We start from the raw sequence: 20,333 nt of genomic DNA on the forward strand, positions 1-20,333 counted from the left end.
ATAAAAACTTCGACATTTGCTATTACCTGTTCCTCTGCATTTTCCACTGCCTCAGCTTTCAAATTCTCAATATTTTGTTGAAGTCTCTCCATTTCTTCCTTAAAAAAAAAAAGTATGTTGCTTTTAACTGAGACCTATCCTTTTAACAAGGGAGAGCAAGAAGCGTGACAACATACACCTCTAACAAAATTCTGGAGCTGACCACACACTGTATATTTAAATTTGTAAGATTCAACAGCATTCCCTGCTTAAGGGTAAGGCATCCATTATTACTTATTACATAAAACTGTCTGCTTTTATCAAACACAGGAACAGATTTATTTCTTTCTTACAAATACACTAGATCCAGCCAAGACAACTAATGAGTGACATGGAAAATGAAACTGAGGAAGCAAAGGAGTATTACAATAGCAACAGCATGAGCATAGGACTGCAACAGTTGTAAAAATGAACAAACCTAAAGTTACTTGCAAGGTAGTTTTCATCACAATCCTTTAGAACTTTCCAAAGGAGTATGTATGGGAAAATGAGGCTCCTATGCTCAGTCTATGCCTCAAGGTGCTATTTCTTTTTACTTCTTTTCATTCTATTAAATCCCATCCACTATTGTTTAAATAGAAGAAAATTAAAACAATTCTCTCTGACTATATTTCTAGGAGGTCCATAAACACAGCAGTAAACAGGACAGCAAAACAGAGCAATTAAGCAGCAAAACTGAAACATGCTCTGAAAACTGCAATAGCTTCATCTCAGTCTTGTCTCTTTTGGTGGGTTGCTCCAAAGCTAGGGGCCTTTATGAAGCCCTCCTCTTTGGCACTGTCCTGCTCCTCAGGTCACTGTCAGCTGCATTATCCAAGAAGAGACAATCCATTTCAAGTTATGAATAGCACACGGGGGTATCTAGTACAGCCCAATCTCAAATTTACATTTTAGTGTTCCCTGTCAACCCATCCCAAGTTGCTCTCAGCAGAATGGTAACGGGAACGAGAAGAGCCAAAGCTGTGACCAGTACAGCGCTGATCTGGCATTTCATGTCTAGGAACTGCCCTGTATTAGGGAGTCCCAGGCACAACAGAACATTGAAGGCCACATTAATTCAGACAGATGCCTTGGCAGCCTTTACTTATACCTCCCTGCTTCAGAGCAGGGGGCAAGTCCTTCTGGTTAATCCAGTTCCAACCTTCTTGGTCATCAGCCTTGTTGTAGATATGATACACTGCACAACTGGGCAACTGTCCATAATTCAGCTGCAAATCAAGCTGGTGGCAATGTTCACTATAAACCTGAAAATACCAGTAAATGCAGGGGTGGACAGATGACAGAAAGGGACACACAACACGATAACAAATCAGGAAGAAGTATAATGCTTATTTACCAAGTTTTAAATGAATCCTTATATAAGATACTAAAACTTACCCTACAATGTGCTTTGAACTCTTGCTCCTGGCTTTTTAGGTTTTCATTCATGGCCACCAGTGCTCGCAGACTCTGCAATATGCTAAATTTGAAGATCCAGTAAACCACATTAGATTTTTAGTTTCTAATTTAAACAGATGAAGAACCAAAAGACATTAGAACAAGCTTAGTTCTAAAAAAATTCCCAATACAATCTGTGTAAATTCAAACCCCAAGTATCATCACTGATATACCAAGATCAAAATAAAAATGTAGTATTACACTGAGTATTTTGATGGTTTTGCTATGTTCTGACCTCATTACTGTGGAAGTTTTAGACTCCTATTTAATTTATGTGAGATGAAGGCTTCAAATATAAAGAAAATAATCAGGAAGGCTTCATCTGCTTATCAAATGTGTCTAGGGTTCTTCTGCTTTAAACACCTACAATTATTTTCAACTACAGATTGACACATTTCATTCTAACTGAATACTATTGTAATGCTTTCCAAAGGCAGGAAAATCAGCTGGAGAATTATTTAAATTTCAGTTATTTGTATAGGTTGCCAAAGCAAAAAAACACTGAATGATTCATTTTAAAACCATCATTTTTCAGAACTTCAAAGGTCACAAAAGAAGAAACTTACCTAGAATCTGCTTGGGATTCTATTGTTTCTAAGGCTGCCAATTCCTTGTCCAGCTTTTCGCTGTAACTCTTAACCTAAGGGTTGGAATTAATAATAAATTGAAGTACACTTCCACACATAAAACGATTCATGGTACTTAGCTTTCCCACAACATGGGATCAGTGAGTTAAGTTGTCAAACACCTCCACCATTTAATACATTCCTCTACACATAGAGCTTCTCAAAAATGATTCAGCTAGAATCAGTACACAGAAAGACAAAGAAAGATTACCTCGGCTAATGTCTTTTTCGCTTCGGTACATTTTGCCTGCAGATCAGTACATTTAGCTTGCAACTATTATGAAAGAGAAAGAAAAGAGTTTGATTCTATATTCACGCTAATTACACCTGTAGTGGTGAATAGCAGTATTTGAGCTGTTAATAATGATTGTTTATTAAACAATAGGCCAACCATCACAAACACTGCCTTTTCTTGTCACCTACTCTGAGAACATTTGATTGCAAGAATTCTGACTGAATAATTAATAACAGCAAACATTTTCCACCTGACCTTCTAGATGTATTAGGACCCAGAATAACCAGCAGCTTTTACAAAATGGATGCCAACAGAATAATAAATTATAGAATCTCTGCTAAATTGCTCTAAGTTATTTAGCCTGGTTATACTGGCCTACTTTCACACCAGGCTAAGAAGAGAGTCCCATTTCATTCTTCTCCAAGTAAGTTAGGGTGATTCAAGACTTCCATAAAAGCACCATGGCACCATACCATAGACATGTCCATACCAAATAAGCAAGCTGGTTTATGATTTTCTTTTGTGTAACCATGGAAAGTCTAATAAGACGTCAGTTAACAAAACACCACTGGATATTTCACTTGTCAAATAATTTAGAGGCTAGTTTTAGAAGAACATCTTTCTTTAAAGTCCTTATGATTTAAGATAACATTGCAAATAGTAACAACAAAAACGGGACATGGGTTACAAAAGTGGAGCAGAAGTGTTGCAACGAAATGCACATTTGGCTTGCTTTCTGTTCCACTTCTTTTCATGCTGGTTTAGTTTGCTGTTAGCTGTGACCCAACACTCTGCTCATCCCTTTCCACAGCTGAATTTACAAAAATAAAGCCTCTTCATTGTTTTTCATATTTTGCACCAATAATTCACCAATAGACTGAATTCTAACTAGTTGGGGAGAAAAAAAAAAAATCTAAGCCTGCAGTCCACATCTCATGAAAATTGAAATAAAGATTAAAGAACTATTTGTTAAGAGAACTCTTGCTGAAACTTACTGCAGTATTGAAGCCAAAACTTCACAAACATTTTTTTTAAAAGGGGGGTCTTGACTGTCACCGATTTCAAAAGCTGTCTTCGGCAAGTGGTAAAAAAAAATTCAGCCAGGAAATTTTTACTTTACTAAAGCAATAAAAGAATTATATTTGGCTTATAGTGGTCAGTACTTTTTTCCCATATAAAAAAAATAGCACTGAGACTGCTATGTACTGGAAATAAGCAACACAGAATTAAAGGGCCCTCAACTGTTAAAATGGCAAATAGCATGACAACAGATTTAGAAAATACTTAAGTTTTCCTGTGGATTAATGAAGTTTGTTTGACAGTTAAAATCAGCTCTGTAATGAAGTAAGGATTCTACCAATTTTGTGTGGTTTACAACCATGTTTCCTCCCCACCCCAAACTGCTCTCTTCTCAGCAGTACGTGGAAAGCAAGCAAATACATTCATTCATATACCAGGGAAACTGGTAAAGGGAATTAACTTGCACCAGGCATGAAAATGTAATCCACTCAACATATATTTAGTTACAGACATACTCTGTATTACTAATTCAGTAGCCACACTATGCTACAATTTTCTAGAATGTAAAAGCCATATGCTACAGAAAAAATGCTTTTGAACATTTCAGTCATTGAGACTGCATACGTTGGTGGATGGATCCTTTCTGCCTTCCGGATCATAACAGCACAACACAGAATAGCTGCAAAAGCCACCCACAACTGCTAAGCTCGTTTACCAGCCTCACTTACTGCTCAGCTAGGCAAGAAAGATCAAGGAAACAGCATGGCTGGAGAACTGTGCTAGTGCACATTTTAATTTTTTGAAACCCAAGCTAGCTGTTGCAGTTTCCTAATGCCTCTCTTGCTACACAGCCGTACCTACGTCTTCCCCAAAATTAAGCTTGAGCTAACTTCCTCCAAGAACACAAACTTTTCTCACAATGCAAGGGCTGTGGTGCAGTGTTCTAGTACATACATACATGCAAACTGAACATGCCTCCAGTATATCTACATACTGCCTGCAGAAAAACTGCAGATGGATTTGAGCTGGTGGACACAACCAAAATCCATCCAAAATCTGTCAAACTGTACCAGAATATCCTTAAACCTGAGCAAACATGCCCCCTTTTATAATAGGGCAGTGGTAAACCATCGCCAGTCATGACGACAAAGCTCATCTGGAACAGGTTTGCAACCTTCTAGCTCAGTGTGGATGGTGCAAGCGCCAGCATCTGTCTCCATTCTACAATATACACGCAGCACATCTGTATCTCCCTTCACATGTATTTGTCTTACAGCCTTCATGGTTTAAAAGAAGAATTAAAGTGTGACAGAAACGTACTGCAATGATTTTGTATACACTAAACTTCCTCTTTTCCCCCCACTTCTGAAATTCCAAAGATCTCATTCTGTAATCTGTGTTTCTACTTCAGGTGAAAAAAACCTCAAACCAACATGGGAGTTCACGTAGGATTTAACTATCTGTAAGCCCATATTATGATTTTGAAAGCCTGACACTTCGGTCTGCATTTAAATGCTAGCTATTGTCAATATTTTTTTACTAATGGTCATCACCTTGACAGGGCACCAAAGTTACACTTCACATAAAACACATGGAAAATTCATACTACCAAAGTGTTAAAAGAATACAAACTCAAGTAAAAAAAAACACAGTATATTTAATTTCAGTATATCATAATTATAGTATATCATAATACTTTCTAATATTTCACTCTAGAATGGAGGGGAATTGTGACAGACATGGTTTACATTCAATATACAGTGCAAATAATAATTGTAGTTATTGACTATGAAAAAATGCTATTTTTAACAGATGGGCCATGCCAGAGGACAACACAAACAGAAATGTATCAGTTTAAGAAGAATGAAACGAGTTCAGCATATTCCAAAGGAAATGCATTCTAATATTTACCAGTTAAAACAGCCATACTCTACCCTTTGAAAGTCTTTTTTTGTGCGAAATAAATTAAGAAGAACCTGCACCAGTTCTTCATAAAGCTTAAAGTTGGAAAAAAGGAAGAAAGAAGCAAAGACAGGGTAGACAATTAGTCTTCCCAATTTTTTGTGCATGTTTTATTTCTATAGCTTTATTTAAACTCAGTGTTACTTGAATGTTAGTCAGAGACTTCAAAAAAATCGTTCATAGCAGATGCTTTACTGAAAGGAGATTTAAGTTTTGAAGGGATAAATATCCTTTAAATAAAAGACTTCATTGCTCTGTTAGAGACTATTTTATTCTCATTTTTAAAATAAATAAAAAAATAAGGCAGGTCTAGTAGGAGGCTGAGCAGGAAGGTTTAAAATCTAGTGCTCCCACAGTTATATCGTAGTAGGTAAGGCTTTCAAAGCTACCATTCTTTTACTTCTGTTGTTTGTAAAACTGAACAGATCACTGAGTCATAAAATGTGCCATACAGACACCTATCTTTCAGAACCCCTGTACCGCCAACATTTAATAGGTAAAACCAGTTAAGATGTAGGCATCAAGACATTACTGACAAGATCAGAGCAAAACAAAACAAAAAACAGATGAAGGCTGCTGAAGCAGTGCTGTACTTGACAAGAGTATCAATCACAGAAGTCATGAGCAACAGTTTTTCCTCAAGTACTGTTTGTGTTTTGGCAAACTCTTCCAATTACTCACTCTGATGCAGTATGTTTTCATCAGATTCTGCAAGCTAAAGATGGTATGGTGCTGATTACAGCAGTATGCATAATTAAAAGCAACATTTCATTAATGGCATAGCTTTTCCACTTATACTTTTCTGGGCTTAAGTGGCAATAGCATAAGTAGGTTAAAATACAGGAATGGTGGTTCTTGCTCTTACTTATAGATATGAACAGAACATCAGTCACAAATTCAAGAGTCTTTCCCCCCTAAAACAAATGTGAAGATGTGAACCAAGCAGTGACTGTGCAAAAACACCCCTAAACAAACAAACAAGCAACAAACCCACCTTAGTCAGTGAGACAAGCTGGCTCATATAAAGGACAGGAAGTGATAAAAAGTCATTTGTAGCATATTCTAGAGTAACTTCCTAAATTGTTTCTTGAAACTGTGAAACCAGCCCATTCAACACTACAGCTAACAAGTCAAATGCAGATACTCTGTTTTTCTCCAAGAAGGGTATGCAAAAAAAAAGGAAAAGCATATTTTGATTAGCTAGCCCACTCCTCACAGACAGGGCTATACAATTTTTTAACATAAAGCCAGCCACACATTGTGTTAGTAATAAATGTGCAAGCAAGACATTCAGAGATGCTGAAATGAATGTTCAGCAAGACTAACTGCTGGTACAGAAGACAGCTTGCAAATCTTTTCTGGATGGCAAAAACTTTTGTGATCAACCACATTTATGATTGTTTTCTTCTTTATTACACACACAATACTTACTTCTTCCAGGAGTTTGTTTTTTTGCAAAATCTGCTTATTCAGAGATGCCACCTTCCTTCTATGTTGTTGGGCAGCTCCAAGCCTTTCTGGTCGCTCCTCAGCGGAAAGCTCGGATTGCTAAAATGAACAGTAACAACAGCCTGTTGGATCTCACACCATTATTTTTAGCTTCTTCAGCAGCTCAGGAAATACTGAAGTGGGACACACCTGTGATACTTACCAAGAACTGTGTCCCACTATCCAACAGAAAGAATGACTTACCAATTTATCTCACATAAAGATAAGGAAGCAGCTGAACAACTGAATTATATCCCAAAAGAAACAGGTAAACTAAGCTAAAAATAAAGTCAGGTGCCCTGGGACAGGTGGAAAATAATACAGCGTACTAGCAGAAAGAAATAATTTTTTTCATCAGCATTACAGTTAAACCTGGTAGAGTTCTTAAATGGAAAAAATACAAACATTCTAAAAACCACCTTAAGCGGTGGTATTTACTGAACTTGTTGTATGATAGATACTCCATGCCCCAATAAGTAGATCCAGGACTTTCACAAGCCTCGAACAATTATGTATTTAGATTCCGAAGTACCAGCTTGGATGCATCTTTATGCTGAATGACAATGACATACTCAGTGTGGTAGATACATTTACCACTCTTAAGCTGTTTTTTATGTGTGCATGTATACTATGGACACCAGTCTTTGAAAACTACTCAATCCAGCATGCATTGCCAAGAAAGTGTCTCATAAATACATAAGGAAGACAACAATCTGGATTCAGTCTCCTGTTCTCTCTGAATTGTGAAAGGAAAGCTGCCAGAAATATTGTTTACCAGGAATAACATTTAGAATAGAAATTGTCTATTTGCAGTAGACAAAAGAATGATTAAAAAATCAGTGATAGCTTGATGTCTAAGTCACTATTTGCCTAAACATTATTTGTACCTTTTGAAAGTCCTCACTTTAATACTTACATCCACCTGTTTTGGTAATTCACTTCATGCACTCAGACTTCTTTCTCCAGTTAATCCATTTGCCGATATTGCATTAGAAAAAGTTAATTTTCAAGTACTTCAGGTGCTAATTTGCAGAGTATGTCAAAGACTTCAATACTAAGTGCTTTTTGAATCATTACCAAATGTTGACAACCACTACAATGTATAATCAGCAAAAACATTAGAAGAAGCGTGAAATACTCCTCACTCATATTTGCTTCTGGTATCCACTCTAGGCAGATGGGTAAGCAGGTCTTCATTAACAGCTTAATTTTAAATGAAAGTAAGAGGCAAAACCTGTCTTCCTCTTCTCAATTTTCTATGTTATTCATATTCAAAAGCAGCTTGATGATTTGTTAGACTTTCACATCCACAGCAAGAAAAGACCAATTCTGACATCTTAACCCAACAATTCACGTCCTTTCTTTCCATTTGTTCAGAAAGGAAAAATGCCTCTAAGCAACATGTATAACACTGAACTATTCAACAAATGCACACTCAGATTTACTTATTCCTCTCATTATGTAGCCAAATCACATTCCCTCATCGTGTCATGCATTCTAAGACCCCATCCTTCTCACAATACGATTAACCTATCTAATATGCATAACATGCAAATCAAGAAAACTGGAAACGCAAGAGAAAAACATGAGCTAAACCAGTCTGAGACTGATCCTGCAAAAATAGTAAAAATACATACAGTACAGCTTTAGCAGAAAGAAAAGGTCATGTCTTAAGAAGCAGACTGTTAAAGCTTGCTTTTTGAAAATGGGAATTAACCATCACTACAACACAGAGGTTTCTGCAGAAAAATATTTCTGGTCTGCAAATGAAAAAGTTAGGGTTAAGGCTCATGCAGTCAAAGTGGGCCAAGGATCTGCTCTGCAGCAACACTACAGCTTTAAAGTTACTGAGGAATTGGGTTCCAATTGGTGTAGAAAAATGCATCTTTCAGCATAGAAGGAAGAAAACACAAATTATAGAAGCTACTTTGCTTTTGACACAATTGTTGTTACCTGGCCTCTTACTAGACTGAAAGCAGCAGTTGCCTTTTGAACATAATTTAAGAAAGCTGTATCTGAGCACTAGCATCTCTGACTGTTTATCAATTTGCTACTCTATCTCAAAACAAGAACTCAATTACACATGACAAAAAGGGGTATATGGATACATCCTTCAGCTTTTCTGTTAACACACAATATTCCCACCACTGACAGGTGTAGACTCACTTCTTCACTCTTCCATGTTTCCTGCAATGGCCCTACAAAGATTTAACCAATTAAAATAAACAAGTTAAACAAAAAGTGTTAGTAGCCTCATTTGGTATGACAGAATTTGTTACATTAAAATTCCATATTAATCATGCATGAGGATCACTAATCTATGGCAGCTCAAAAACTGCTAGCCAAAATAAATGAATAATTCTAGACTTTAAGAGCCTGCCTCCCACTGTTCACGTGTAAAAGTTTTAAATGGGAACAAGGAAGGAAATATACGCAATTAATGTTATTCTTTGTAATGAGATTCTCACATACATTAGTGCTGTAGACTTTCCAATAATTAAAAAGAATTCAATCATTACTCTGCAGAACTTTGCATTCTAAAAAAAAAAGTCTCTGTACAAAAATACAAACTTTGTAAATCATTTTCTCTCTTCATGTTCAATCACCTCCTACAAGCAAACAGACTTCAGAGATTTAGATCTGTGACTAACTCCATCACAGCTGCCTCAATTTGAAGTCCACTGTCTGAAGCCCACTGGGGGAAAAAAAATAGAGAAGCAAACAGCCTCCAGCCCCTAACAGTTTATATCTGTTTTCAGTCAAGTTCCACATAGATCTTTAGCAGTCATTTCAATGTAATTTGCTGCCATTTTTCCCTGACACTCCCAAGGCTCAGGAACCCAAAGATAAAGATCACTGTATCTCACTTTATCTTTGAGGGTTTCCTCAAACAAACAAACAAAAATATCCAATTTAATATCTTCCTTGAATGACAACCCCTAACCATACTAAATGGCTGAAATGCTTATTGTATGCTACTTCAACTGACTGTGTAGGGTGCATAGTACTCTCTGATACAGGATTCTAGAAGTCTAAAAATATTCAGAGTTAACTTCTCAAGATATAAGCAACTTGCAAACAGCATTTAAAACTGTTGAAGAGGACTCTCCTTCAGGCATTTTTGAAGGGGGTAGTTTTGAGACAGCACTTCTCTAGTTCTAGTCATTCTCTCATTTTACCAGGGAACAAGCTTTTCCTCCTATTCTAGTCCTAGCAAAACCACTTGTTATATATGACTATACTTGTGAATTCTCAGAGGAAGAGTCCTCCTAACACAGTAAAATCAAAGCTACTTTGAATAACTGGCCTTAGAAAGCTGGTGATGAATAGACAGATAAAAGCCATGTTAATAATTTTCTGCCAGGATTTTTTAGAAAGTGAGGAACAACACTCTCCCATTTACCCAGCAAATTAACACAGCAGCAGAAAGGAGGGGCAAATACAGAAAACTGTATGATTGATCTTCTGCAAAAATGCCATCTTGTAAGAAAGGTCCTGGCACATGGCAACATCACATCTAGAATTTTGTTTGCCAGCTATATTTACTCGGCCTGTGGATTCTGTTAAGACTCTGGTAGACAAATAAGCACTGCTGTGTTCTCCAGACTATGTATAGTTACAAGGGGTTAAAACTATTAGAACTCTAGCCAAACACTGCTGATGCTTCAATAAACTGTTTGATAACATCCTTAATTCTCTTTTCCTATCGCATGCACGCACACACAGAAATTTCTTTTTGGTCACATCCAGTAGATTTGAAGAGCAATATATTTTTGGTTTGACTTGAATCAGTTCTTACTTTCCAGAGTATTAATCATTGTTCTACTATAATAGTCAAGGTCCTGCTGCCTTCTCTCAGAACAGAAGCAATGTAACATTGAAATATGACCCTTGGGCTTCTGTTCTTCCAATCCTTTATAATAAAGAAAGGCCAAGAATTTGCTATAGAGACTATGTTGAGTTACAGGGTTTATCTCCCAAATGGGAAAGCGCCATGCCTCATATGTGTCAACAAAAAGGAAGAAATATGAGAAGACTATTGGACAAATTAGAGCGACCTATAACTCATATCTGGCAGTGATGTATTGTATGTATTAATTGCTTGAAGAGCCAGATTTTGTTTTCATGTTACTGTAAAAACAATCACAGTTGAACACAATAAATGGAACCAATATGCACATTTAATTGCCTTAACTTCTAAAAGCAACAAAGGTTTGCTTTTGATGATACTAGATTCAAAACTAGAGATCCAGAGCATGACTGAGAATTGGAGACCAGTGCGAGTAAGATCCCAAAGTCTGAAAATATGAGTGGAGGAGGCCTAGATTTTTCTCTGAGCAGGCCCACAGAACTGTATTTCTGTACTTAACACTGAACATTTTTAAAATGCATTAAGAGTTTAGGGCTCTAGTTTGAACAGATATCAACTCAGGCCCTTCTTTATTCATGAAAACATTTAAGCAGGTGCTTAAACCCAAACTACTCATGAATAAAATTCAGGAATATACACAATCACACCAAAAGCTTGTGCATGTTTAAATCGCATTAAAATACTTTCCTGAATCCTGACTGTGCTGCTATCCACAGCATATATGAAACAGTGATGTTTCAAGAGAATCATGGCAATTAAGTTGGAAGCTTAAGGCCTAAATTAAGAAGCTATCAAACATGACCTGATAAAACACAATCAGGTAACACACTTACCTTTTCAGCATATTCTGACACTATTTGCTTGATCTCATCTGACTGGAGTCCAACAATCTGGCCAACTGTGCTTGCTGTCAGTTTGCCCTGCAATTGTGTCAAGAAAACATCTGGAGTTTTGAAACTGCCTGTGCTTTTTACATGGCAATTTCACCAAGCTCTAATTTTAACAGAGATGTACAAAACCTTTACACTGGGTAAAAATCTTCAATAATAATAATAAAATAAACTAAGAAGCATTCCACCTCAAAAAACCCTTCGCTGATGGAAATTTCTCACTTACAACCTTCTAGCAAATTTGAATTCAGATTTTCAAAAACTTCTAACTGTATTGTGTATACTGAATTTTGCATGTGCAGTAATAAAACTATTAGACCACATTTTGAGCCAAACTACAAAAATGCAGATGTGTGAAAAAATGCACCTTTCAAATTGGATGCAGGTACAAAAACAATCTTCAAGTAGAGCTGAATTCTGCAGTGGATTTCAGTAGTGTCCTGGTTTCAGGACAAGTAGAAAGCATGTCAGTCAACTTTGAGACTAGACTAATTACTACCTTTTTTCTTCTGTGACTTCACCATAAACAGAAATAATGTTTAACAACTGAATTTCTTCCCAGTCCTCTCACCCAGAAATCAAAATGTAAGAATTTTCAAAATTACAACAGCCTACAAGTTCCATTACATCATTAACTACAACTAGTGAAGAAGATACATATCCAGTATTTTCAGTGTCTTAGACTACTGGCGTTGTTTATAAATATCAGTGCTTTGAAAAACACCTTGAAAGGCATGCAATTTTCCTCCACTCTCCCCTGTAAAACCATTACTCCTCTGGATATCTTCACAAGATGAATAAAGGAAGATCATACTGCATCTTGGGTAGCTGCACTGTGATGTCTTTCCCCTGAAGTTCTCCTTGTAGAAACCACTTGAAAGAGGCACTTATTTATATTGCTTTTGTCATTTCAAGGCAAATGGTTAAATCACCAGCCTCGTAAAAATTACTGTCTTCCCAATTCAACCATCTTTTCTTGCACTCCCTTCATGAAAATTTAAACACAGTCATTCTAAGACCTCAGACTCACCATTAACCCAATTTTAGGAATAACTGCCATAATCAACCATAATTTAAACAAAGCTGTATCAGTTTTAAATGCTGCTTACCTCTTCTGTTGCCATTGCAGCCATTCCAGTCATCAGAGTTTTAATGCGAAGCTAGGGCAAAATATGAGGAATTACACATAACAATTTATCTATCATTATTTAACTAACTTCTGCCTAGTGACAGGGACACATGTATACAATTAGTATCATATAACATGTATTTCAATGCATGTAATGGGACAGTAAGTCTATGAAAGTTAAAGAAGAGGTGGCTAAAGTTACCGAATTTAAGGAAAATTCCTTATAACAGTACAGGTTCACTCGGAGTATTCAGCTCCCATTGTCAACTGAAACCGGACCTTTTAAAAATGCTCAGATTCCAAAACAAAAGTTGAATTTTTTGGTATTAAACATCAACAAACATTTAATTTTGTGCATCAATTTCAGGTTCCATATTCTCCCGTGGGAAGCAACTTTCTCTTCAGCTAAGCATGGAAATTTTCCTTCTTGCAGAGAATGACTGGGCAGTGATAACTGCTGCCCTCCCCCCAAGTTAGTAACATCTATGCCTACTATGTATGTGGCACACCTCTTCAGCGGCTTGAAGGTCATCTTCATCACAAGGCTCAGCTTTTCCCGCTGCTGCAAGCCCGGGAGGTAGCACAATCTTTTTATCTTCAGCCTTTTAAAGAAAAATTAAGAAAATACTGCAGCTAGTTCCCGTGTTCTTAAGTATTAAGAAAGACAGCACGGAGAAAATTGGAATACAGCTGTTCTGTTTTTACAAACACATTTCAGCTACTGGAACATCCTCACGCTCCAATTCATGCCAACTGAAATGTAACCCTCACTGATTTCACAAGTATTCCAGTTGTTCAAGACAGTGTCTCTGGCTTGCTATGGACACATCTGGGGAAAAAATCCCTTATTCCACAGCCTTCTGAGAACTACCAACCTCACAAGACAACTAGCTACTCCAGCATATGATGTCTGCTATATAGAAGAAAGCTTAATTTTTTTTTTACATAAATCATTTTTTCTAACTTAATATTGGTATAACAAACACACATCATAAAAAAGTGTAGAATTGCCTAGCTCAGTCAGAAGAATTCGTACCACTAAACTAATGAGAACTGGTGACAGACGCAATTTCTAGGTTACTCTATTGCACCGCTAACCTGACTACTTAATCTTCCACTTCTGCCTTACCGGAGACTTAATTCACACAACAAACAGGATGACCACCTAATATACTATATTCCAAAGTCAGTAATACTTTTGAAGAAACAAAATCTATAAACATGACTGCAGTCTGGCAGTTACTTTGAGGGAAAAAGAGGTATGCCTAGATTGGGAAACATCTCCATTTATAAAATTTAAATGCTAAATTTGTATGCGGAATATTGAGATAATGAAGAAGGCAACCTTAATATAGTCAATGTATTGCTGGCTCCAGGACACGCTTAATGCATTTCTTCATTAACTCTGTAATAAAAACTTGTAGCCAAAGTAATATCTGCACCAAAATAATAAAACTGCAAATACTCTGACAAGGACATTTTGTGCTTTCGTAATCATCAAAAGCACAGCAAGGATGCTACTTTTCAAGAGGCACTATGATTTATTTATGGCATGGTATCATGTTTCTCTATCATATTAAATAACCTGTTATGTAATAAATGCCTACAAAATTTCTTGCCAAGCTGAATGGTTCTTTAAAAAGAAAAGGGAAAAACTCTTTTAATGATCACATCATGGAACACTTAGTTAAAAGGTACTCACTGAACAGACAGGATATGTCATTACTTCACATTAAAAAACAAAACAAAACACCCAAACCCCCTTTATTCTAAGCAAAAAATGTTTGCAAAATGTGATCTTTGAGTAGAGATGAAGGAAGCTCTTTAAAAAAGGAGACAGTAATCAATTACATCTTTCATGGCATGCAGATGTTTAGTTCCGGTTAGTCATTTTTAAGAGATGGTAATAATAGAAGTTATAGCTGTTTATTCTGTTGTATTCCTTGAAGATCTTACAGTAAGCAACATTTCACCAAAACCAATGCAATTCTTCCCACAATTTGAGTATTTAAAATTAGTATTTTTTTACCTGTTCTGTTTTTCCTGGTTGTCTGCTAAATCCGTATCTCCTAAAAGAACAAGAGTAACACGAAAGAAACATACTGTTGTTTATAACTTTCACAAATACATTAAGTTTCTATCAGTTTTCAACATAAGAAATGCAGTAAAAATTGAATTGCTTAACAAAACCAACAGCCAGGTTCAGGTTAGTTTTGGAATGCTTCGAATAAACTAAATAAGCAGGTACTGTAGCATATTTACGGAATAATTTCAGCTCCATCTACTGCTTCCATCATGATTTGCAAATCTAGACTGTTCGTAAAATATTGTCATGTAAAGCTCATGAAAGGAAAAAGCAATGCTCTCCTTCCATTTGGAAGTTAATCCTGAGCTATTAGCTATATACTACTGAATTCTGGAAAGGCCTCAGGAAATTGTTAGTGCAGCCTCTACTCCCCCCCAAAATTCATGCTTGTGTGGTTTGATGAATCTGCAATTTCTTTCTGAAGCATGGAATTCAGAGTTTTAAATATATACTCAAATAAACTTTTTTATATCTTGTTTTTTGAGGGAGAGGAAAAATTGACACTTGAGTTATGTTATTTTGGAAATATTATCTTAAAGAAACAACAGGTAGAAAGAAATTTTAGATACAAGCAAGCTATCATCTTCAGTATTGCAAAGCACTAAACCCAGCATGTACACAGATAAGAAAAGAAGTGATGTTCTTGATTGACTAACTTAGAGCTACAACTGTTTAATTCCTTAACTACTGCAGAAGCAGGACTATTTATAAGACTTTTATGGCTAAAAGTTAAGTGATCCTCAGCATCAGTATCAATCGTCATCCGTTCTCCATTTATTCAACACTCAACAGGTAAATTCAGTCATATTTTACTACAGCATAACTCCAAGTTTTCAAGAGTTCCCCACACCAAGTTTTCTCTGCATTTTAAAGTGTAGCAGTACAAAGAATGTGGCAGAGCATTACCCTTCCACAGAATATGCATGAAGTTGTATTAGTATAGAAGCATTTGTAAGTAGTATTGCCATTAACATATATCTGTTCTTGCTTTTTGTAGGAGCACAATTCTAATTTCACATAGATAATTGCATCCAAGTAATGAACTGCACCAGAACAGCAATAACAAAAATTTAACCATCAGTTATATCAACAGAGAACCCAGGCACCTCCTAGGCTTAACATTTCACACCTGCTACAGAAACTGACTTTGTACTTTGCTGAAAACCTATTGATAATACGCAAAGATGTGGTGATGAAAGTCCTTAGCTAAAGCAGACTATGTAACTGTGTGGAAAGATGCTCACTGGCATCACTCCGCTCTCAAGCCAGACCCTGGCCTACCACAGTCAAGCTCATTTGTGATAACCTCTAAGCTAGAGGCCACAGGATCAAAACACAATTTAGAATATGGCACTATCGCTGGCTGTATCTGGAAAAATGCTGCGTTTGGCATCAGGACATTGCAAAATCCTATAGTATTTGTTGGGCTGAGAAAATCAACTTTCATGATTAGTGTGCTCTGAAAGGATCCATTTTTATGATAACCAAGGGGCATTTAGGAGGAAAAAAAACCCTCTAGTCACAATTTTCTACAACTGCCATCTACATGCATTAAAAGAATGAAAGGTTCACTTTAACCATTTGAACTCTAAAAACATTCAACTCTATTTCTAAATCTACCGAAAATTTACTATTTGCCTTTTTTAGCAGTGTTCTAGTTCCCCTAACAGTGTTGAACTGTGGACAGTAATCCCTACTGCCTCCACAGACTTCTGTATGTATCTCAGAGTCCTTGTACTCTTGTTAGTTTATCACTAGGTTCACAGTAGATACTATCACTTTCCTTAAGAGTTTCTCTACCAAAACACAGAAAGCAGATATTTGAGTGCCTCAATAGTCTCATTTTCTCAGATGTTCTTCATTTTTACACGATATCGAAAATAGTTTTCTGATCCAGTTTCACGCTTTGAGAATTCATTAAGAAATCATTACCAGAACACATTCAAATCCTGCAACTATCCTAATTTTCTCCCGCTTCCATCCAATTCATGTTAAACTCTTCATATCAAATAGCTAACTGTATTTGTCTTTCGGCAAGTACTGTCCTTCCTTCATATCACAAATTTAAATAAATGCCCTTCAAACACTGAATACCTCTTCTCCCTTTGTTCTTCTGCTAGGGCTCTGCAATACTGTCAAGATCACCTCAACAAATACTGTCTTGAAGAAGTATTTTCCTTCCCAAAAGCTCACAAGTTCTTGGTCATCTTTCTTACTGATCCCAAGCCACTCCTCATACCTATGTACTGATGCACACAATACAAGAGAAGAACAGTTCCCTTATACCGTCAACACCTCCTACTTTCCTGTTCTTATTTCTTCTCTCTGTACTTAAACCTTCTCCATCATCCATTTTCATTGTTTTTTATATTAAAGATTTATCTGGTTTTTACAGCAGAAATGAGCTTTACTTAGGCCTCGACTGTTCCACAGTACCTAAAGCCAAAACAATTTGTGAGGATCTATAGAAAACGTCTTCTATTTATTTCAATTTTCAAGCTGTATAGTGATTTCGAGTTTTTCCCTTCTGTTTTAAAAACTAAAATTACTCTAGAAAAATCATACACAAAAATTCTCTTAAACTGCATAAGCTATTTATACTCTTTTTGTTTATTAGGAGATGTCTATTGACACCAATATGTAGTAATGACACTGAAACAGTACAAGACTATAAACAGACAGAATAGGAGTACAGCAGGACTTCATTTTATCAATGATTTGGATGAGGGGATTGAGTGCACCCTCAGCAAGTTTGCCGACGACACCAAATTGGGAGGCAGGGTCGATCTGCTGGAGGGTAGGGAGGCTCTACAGAGGGATCTGGACAGGTTGGATCGGTGGGCTGAGGCCAATTGTATGAAGTTCAACAAGGCCAAGTGCCGGGTCCTGCACTTCGGTTACGGCAACCCCATGCAGCGCTACAGGCTTGGGGAAGAGTGGCTGGAAAGCTGCCCGGCAGAGAAAGACCTGGGGGTGCTGGTCGACAGCCGGCTGAATATGAGCCAGCAGTGTGCCCAGGTGGCCAAGAAGGCCAACGGCATCCTGGCCTGTATTAGAAATAGTGTGGCCAGCAGGAGCAGGGAGGTGGTTGTTCCCCTGTACTCGGCGCTGGTGAGGCCGCACCTCGAGTACTGTGTTCAGTTTTGGGCCTCTCACTACAGGAAAGACATTGAGGTGCTGGAGCGTGTCCAGAGAAGGGCAACCAGGTTGGTGAGGGGCCTGGAGCACAAGTCTTATGAGGAGCGGCTGAGGGAACTGGGGCTGTTCAGTCTAGAGAAGAGGAGGCTGAGGGGAGACCTGATCGCTCTCTACAACTACCTGAAGGGGGGTTGTAGTGAGGTGGGTGCTGGTCTCTTCTGTCAGGTGGCTGGAGATAGGACAAGAGGAAATGGCCTCAAGTTGAGGAAATGGCCTCAAGTTGAGGCAAAGGAGATTTAGGTTAGATATTAGGACAAATTTTTTTACTGAGAAGGTTGTCAAACACTGGAATGGGCTGCCCAGGGAAGTGGTTGAGTCACCATCCCTGGAGGTATTCAAAAAGCGAGTGGACAGGGTACTTCAGGACATGGTTTAGTGGGCATGGTTAATGGTTGGACTCGATGATCTTGAAGGTCTTTTCCAACCTAAGTGATTCTATGATTTTTCCATACCAGCTCTTTGGATTCCCATTGTGAGCACTGATGAGCTATCAATGGCCCGATCTAAATCTAATCATGCATGTCTTCTGCTGAAGAGCAGAGGAAGAAATCCACATGCCAAGTAGAATAATCTGTGACACTGTCACCAACTTGCAAATTCATTTTCATTGGGGAGGGAGGAACTGGACTCTAAAATGGATGAGGTAAATCAAGCCTAACTCCTTACTAGCATTACAAAAATAATAAGACTCATTCACAACTACAACCCACAGAATTTGTGAATGCTGTATATATAAACATGTATATATATAAACATACATAGAAGAGCCACTGTATTTCCTTGTAGCTCTCTGTGTTTTGAACAGATTAAGCTCATTAGAGCAGCCAGTCATCTTATGCTTTTAAATCAGCTTGTTATACTTCAGGTAACTGCTCTGAACTCCACTGGTGGTGGAAGGAAGGGAAAAGTTCTACAGTTAACCATTTGTATATAAAGTTTATGCAATGTCAGAAGAGCTCTGCTGAGTAACAGGACACCCAGATATCTCCCAAGAGTTTCATTCCACTAGGAACACACAGAGGATTTCACTCCACTTTAATGGAAAATAAGCTGAAAAATGTTAATTTGTCCACACTGCCCTCACAAAATACCACCATGAATGAAAGGGGAAGATTATAAGCAATCTGCAACCAGGACACTTGCTGATTTCAACTGTGTGTCAAGAGTAAAAGGAAGGTACTCAAAAGAGTGAGACAAAAAAAAATAATCTATGGCTTTGGGGGAAAAGGTGGCACAGAAGATACAAAAATGAATTCAAATATCATTTGCACTCATGAAGAGCTCAGATAGCAGACAAGCTGTCTGCATCGCTAAAGTATGAAAAGAAAACTGGAAGTAGAAACTAGAAATAGAAACTCTGTTAATGTTATTTTTATGAGTTAGAAGAACTCTCAGTAAACCAGAGGGACTTCCAAAGGTAATGGATAAGTGCAAACCTTGGTAACTTCGTCTCTATATAGAAGCCTGCAGAAAGTAAGACGACATAGCACTAAACCATGATTCAGCCTCCTAATGTAGCAACCACATTAGAACTAGAAGCAGCAGCAATAACAACATCAGCTCATTTCTTCCCCACTTCCTGGGGACTGCTTGCAAAGAGGCAATATTGACAGACATGACCTAGAAGCATCACGAATTTCAGCCATTTTTGTAAAGCAAAGAACAAGCATGTTAAATAAACATACCCTACTAGCAGGATAAAGTCAGAACTTGGGCTCCCATTGTACAAAACATTGTTCACAGATGAGGACTGTCCAGTCCCCAGAGGATTTACAGGGTAAGCAAACAAAATCTGAAACCAAACAGGAGTAAATCTCAAACAGTTTGATTCTCAAGTAGCAGACCACCCCCCCCCCCCCATATCCAAATTTTATATGGAATGCTTCTAAATACTTACAGTACAAAACCCACAGACAATTAAATGAAGCTTTCACCTGCCATATTCCAGAAGCGTGGCATGAACCTTTGATTCCTCATCTAGCAGTTCTTCAGCTCCCTTCTGACGTTTATATTTTCTCTGGGGTTTGTAAACCTCCTGTAAGACAGTGACTGAATTCAGAGCTTGCAAAAGGCTTTGTTAAAATAAATGATGAATTGTTATATAGAGTGATATATATCACTGTTTGCTTTCCAACTCAATATACCTACCCAAATAAACATCCTTCACTTTCTCTTTTTGAATTACATGATAAAATCTTACTAAATTTACTTCTAAACAATTTGCTATAGGACCTGTCTTTCCAGAGTTTAAAAAAATTAAACATGAGTATTTAACAACAAACATGATTTCTTCAACCATTTCCTCCATCACACATCAAACAGTCAACATCTATTAAAAAAAGGCCCTATGAT

The 20,333-nt window shown here is 37.3% G+C and overlaps 1 protein-coding gene across 1 annotated transcript in view; it reads right to left on the minus strand.

The window, feature by feature from the left end:
- CCDC93 (coiled-coil domain containing 93) overlaps positions 1-20,333 on the minus strand; it is a 53,972-nt gene that overhangs the window by 16,869 nt on the left and 16,770 nt on the right. Inside the window, exons 7-16 of the mRNA XM_069780867.1 lie at positions 19,916-20,016; positions 14,727-14,766; positions 13,207-13,299; positions 12,678-12,728; positions 11,512-11,598; positions 6,751-6,867; positions 2,314-2,376; positions 2,043-2,116; positions 1,417-1,498; positions 27-98 (exon numbers count right to left, since the gene is read on the minus strand). Coding sequence (XP_069636968.1) covers positions 27-98; positions 1,417-1,498; positions 2,043-2,116; positions 2,314-2,376; positions 6,751-6,867; positions 11,512-11,598; positions 12,678-12,728; positions 13,207-13,299; positions 14,727-14,766; positions 19,916-20,016 — 780 coding nt within the window. The remainder of the gene's footprint in view (positions 1-26; positions 99-1,416; positions 1,499-2,042; positions 2,117-2,313; positions 2,377-6,750; positions 6,868-11,511; positions 11,599-12,677; positions 12,729-13,206; positions 13,300-14,726; positions 14,767-19,915; positions 20,017-20,333) is intronic.

The sequence above is a fragment of the Haliaeetus albicilla genome, chromosome 4 (genome assembly GCF_947461875.1).
Source record: "Haliaeetus albicilla chromosome 4, bHalAlb1.1, whole genome shotgun sequence".
NCBI lineage: Eukaryota > Metazoa > Chordata > Aves > Accipitriformes > Accipitridae > Haliaeetus > Haliaeetus albicilla.